The sequence below is a fragment of the Gymnodraco acuticeps genome, unplaced genomic scaffold (genome assembly GCF_902827175.1).
Source record: "Gymnodraco acuticeps unplaced genomic scaffold, fGymAcu1.1, whole genome shotgun sequence".
NCBI lineage: Eukaryota > Metazoa > Chordata > Actinopteri > Perciformes > Bathydraconidae > Gymnodraco > Gymnodraco acuticeps.
In genome coordinates this window covers 460,484-465,000 of record NW_022990903.1, presented here as the reverse complement: position 1 = coordinate 465,000, position 4,517 = coordinate 460,484, and the positions used below count along the sequence as shown (strand labels likewise).

Genomic DNA, 4,517 nt, shown 5'->3' with positions numbered 1-4,517 from the left:
CAATACACACATCTGCAGCCGTCCGCGCGGCCGCTGATCCCAGAGCAGCCGCTCCGGAGTGACGTCAGCAGGGTATAAAAGCAGCGCAGCTCCCAGCAGGTCCCATTTAAAGAGCCAGTCCGCATCCTCGAGACCATCAGTGCATGCATGGAACAAAAGTAACCTCAGAGTCACCATGACGCACTTCTAGGATAACTTGTTATACGCGGCACCGACAGCTTCCCGTCCAGGACTTTCTCTTTACCGAGCAGTTTTCACTTTTACCACTTTCCCGTCGCCCTCCGGTGTGATGCCCGCCGGGATGTTCAGCATAGACAGCATCCTGTCCGGCCGGCCGAGCTGCAAGGAGCCGCTGCTGCTGCACCGGAGCGGCCCGGTGGTACTGTCCGGCCTCACGGACTCCATCTACACCGACTACAACGGACTGTACTCGGCCACATGCGGGCCGTCTCCCCCCGGAGTTCAGACTATGAACGGGACCAGGATAGGATATAACGGCTACTACTACGGACAGCTCCACGTGCAGGGGGCCGGGGGGGGGCCGCCGTGCTGCGGCTCTGTGTCCGGCCTCAGCCCGCAGCAGTGTCCCTGCATCCCGCCAGGTACGACCGAACACTGCTGATGTTTTCCGACTTATATTTACACATCTTAAAATGTGCACATTATACTTTATGGAAGTAAAATTCAAACGGTATTTCCTCTGCGGGATTAAAGAAGTGTGCCTTTATTAAAATAATAGAATGTGGACTTTGTGATGCGCAATTTCTTAAATAGTTTATTTGTTGCAACAGGGCTCGGTTTGAACAACATAGTCAAACACAGTTTAAATGGCATATTGTGATTCCATAAAGTTACCCTCAAGTTTTATTGTGTCACCTTTAAGGCTTGTTATTTTGATGATGTCCTTTAATCTGTGACAACATTCTTTGCGAAGACAAAAACATAATTGTTGTTCTTAATGTATAAAATAATTAAAACCTTTATTTACGCATGAAATAACATCTTCAAATGCACCCACAAGCCAAACCATACAGAACATATTGTAATCTTAAATCAGATGCTTGCGTGATGTCTTTATCCTGTTGTTATGACCTCAGCCCTGCTGCGGTTTACTGTCACTGAGCCGGCTCCAAACTGTTGCTTTACGCATTGACTTAAATAGATGCTTGTTTATGTACAAAAGGACCGATTGTTTTAAATCTGGAGTTTGTTTATTCTAAGAAAACATATTCACTTACATAAAAGAGACAACTCTTACATTTCAGATGTCCGTTCTTTTACGCAGCAGCTGTAATCTGCGTACAACCTCAGCCAGAGTTTCCAATTAACCACATAACTCAGAGCCCTGTTTATGTGTGTTTACGCGCTGTGACAGTAGGAGCGTTCAGCCCTTAAACTCACCGCTGTATGGTGTTTCCTCCCCCGCCTGCAGGCTACGACAGCCCGGGCTCGGTGCTGATCTCTCCGGTGCCGCACCAGATGATGTCCTACATGAACATGGGCAGCCTCTCGCGCACCGAGCTGCAGCTCCTCAACCAGCTGCACTGCCGCCGGAAGCGGAGGCACCGCACCATCTTCACGGACGAGCAGCTGGAGGCTCTGGAGGGCCTCTTCCAGGAGACCAAGTACCCGGACGTGGGCACCCGGGAGCAGCTGGCCCGCAAGGTCCACCTCCGGGAGGAGAAGGTGGAGGTCAGAGATTCACCTTTTCATCACACACTCAGACTGCGGTTATATGTACAACACATGCAAACAGTATTAATGTGCTCTTAATTTAGATTTACATTGTGCCACTTATTACCGTGGCACAACAATTATTATCGTTATTATTTCTATTATTTACGCCTTTTCCTCAAGTCAACGGCCTTTGAAATGTATCTAAGAAAAAAGGGAGGTTAAATAATTTAGCTTTTGCTACTTTCAGAATAAAAACGCATGAGTTCCTGAGAAACAGATAATTATAATAATATTATAATAAACGTATTTATATTGCACATTTTACAGAAACTCCTCTCACATAAAAACAGAACCTTTAAAACACAGAGAATTAAATGTGAATGAAAAATAAAAAGACTGTTAGATGGAAAACCATGCTAAACATGAACAATTATAGCCTAATAATACTACTAATAATAATAATAATAGCAAGGTACATTTACTATTACTAGTAATTTATTTGATCATTTATCGAAGAAAGAAAGTGTTTACTTACCGTGATAATACACAAGTATGACATCAGGCTATTGCACACTGTAAAAATCAACCTATAAGATCTACTCAATAAAATGGGGGTAACAATTTGCACACACTTCTTTTGAGTAGATTTTCCCCAATGTTTTTGGGTAAAGGTTACTAATATTTAATATATAAGACTTACTTTAAGAAATTAAGTAAAATCTAACTCAATTATTTAATAAAAATATTATTTATAAATGAGTAATATTTACTCTCAATCATAGGCAGCTGGGTAAAGATTACTAATATTTAATATATAAGACTTACTTTAAGAAATTAAGTAAAATCTAACTCAATTACTTAATGAAACGTGACATCATGGAATAGCTCTAATTTTAATTCGTTTATAAAAAAGACCAATATACATTTTATGTCATTAAGTTGTGAAATGTTGGACTATATCAATGAAATTGACTGGATCATACATTGGGGGCTTCACGGGGGAAATTCCATATATTAACGCAATGATCCTCACACTGTTCAATGATTTAACACCAGAGGAAACACATTATAAATGAGTGTAATACAAAAAAAATTAAATTTGAATTGCGCGATAAAATAAATAAAGGGTTCATTCGAAATCCGGTGTTGTGTCAAATTCAACCTGGTCTCCCCAGATTGCGTGGTGGAGTCACTAAATTTGTTACATGTACGTGTCGGCACCACGCAAACAACCCCAATGTAAAGTGAATGAGGCTCCTTGGTCGTGGTGCACATGCATTTCTACAACGTCCTGCAGTGAGCTTTTATTCTATAAAACGTTTTTAAAATCTACTTTATAGCTTGTAGTAACTCACGGGAGGCTTCTTTTATTTTATTTGTATTCATAATCATTTGTATTTTTCGTCAGAATGTATTATGGTGCATTAGTTACGAATGTTTGTTCTCAAAAAACAGTGCATTGAGTGTCACGCATTCTGGTGAGATCAGGTTGGACCAAGGAGCCTCATTCACTTTGGGGTTGTTTGCGTGGTGCCGACACGTACATGTAACAAAGTGAGTGACTCCACCATGCACGCAATGCGGTGTTAAGGAGTCGTGGTGGAGTCACGCATTCTGGTGAGACCAGGTTGGTCAAATGATGCACCCCCGTCGTGAAAATGCACCTGGCCTGAAAATAAAAAGATAACTGAAAAATAAGTGACGAATGAATGCAAAATCCAGGATTCGACCACCCAACCATCAAAAAGACAACATAGAATAGCGGACATATGTTCAAATGCGCGTTCCCGTGTCAAGGGGTGCATTTCACGACGGGGGTGCATAATTTGACACAACACCGGTATGAACTGGAAATGAGCTTTGTGCATTTAAAGTGGAGGAATTTGTATTAATTGTAGGATACTGTAAAAATCAAATAAATACACTGAAATATAGGCTACTCACAGGCTCTATTCGGGTTGACCGGGAATATTGAGGACAAAGCAAGAAAAAGACAAACCTTAAACTTAGATATTAAAACTGTGCTTTTTTATCACGTAGGTTTGGTTCAAAAACCGGCGCGCGAAGTGGAGGAGGCAGAAACGGTCTTCATCAGAGGAGTCAGAGAGCTCTCAGAAATGGAACAAATCCTCCAAAACCTCCGCGGAGAAACCGGAGGAGAAAAGCGAGGGGGACTCTGACAGCTGAGGACCCTAAGAGTGTACAGGGGGGGGGGCATGCCGCGGGTTATGTTGCGATGTTGCACAGCTGTAAATATCTACGTTTTATTATTGATCCTGTGTCCGCTATTTATATTTAATTTAAGTTTTGTAATGAAGGTTACGCTGGCTGGGGGGGAGGGGGAGGGGGGGGCGCATGTCTGAATATATGGTGATGTTATATGTGTATATTAAATGTTGTATTTCCGGTATTCTCTCCGTTGTGACATTATTCACTGCCGCAGGGGAACAGACTGTAAAACACAGCTGGGTGAAATATCATCTTATTTAGCAAAAATAGCAAAGCTACGTAAAAGGATGAAGAGCATTCATTACAATATAAATGAAATGTCATCAACATGTTGTCCGACTTTTATTTTGAGACAAAAAATTGGGAGCACAAAATTGATTTTTTGAGAAAACGGGAGGGATTTAATTTAGTAAGCGTTTTAACGGGGAGGAAAACAAAAGCACGTCATCATTTCACATTTCCCGCGTCGATAGGTTGAAAAAAGGCATCGCCACTCATTTAAGCATGAAAACGGATATGAATTTAAATAATATTGAAAATAAAGAGCTGTAGACTGTGTCAGGTGGAAGTATTAGATGCCTCAGTCCAGCCAAAACACACATCTTTTAGAG

General features: G+C 41.6%; 1 protein-coding gene across 1 annotated transcript; it reads left to right on the top strand.

Moving 5' to 3' along the window:
* Positions 1 to 121: 121 nt before the first annotated feature.
* Positions 122 to 4,233, top strand: gsc (goosecoid). Its single transcript, XM_034233736.1, has 3 exons — positions 122 to 602; positions 1,433 to 1,692; positions 3,718 to 4,233. Exons 1-3 carry the CDS (start codon positions 290 to 292, stop codon positions 3,862 to 3,864), a joined length of 720 nt encoding a protein of 239 aa, XP_034089627.1. The 5' UTR covers positions 122 to 289; the 3' UTR covers positions 3,865 to 4,233.
* Positions 4,234 to 4,517: the final 284 nt, after the last annotated feature.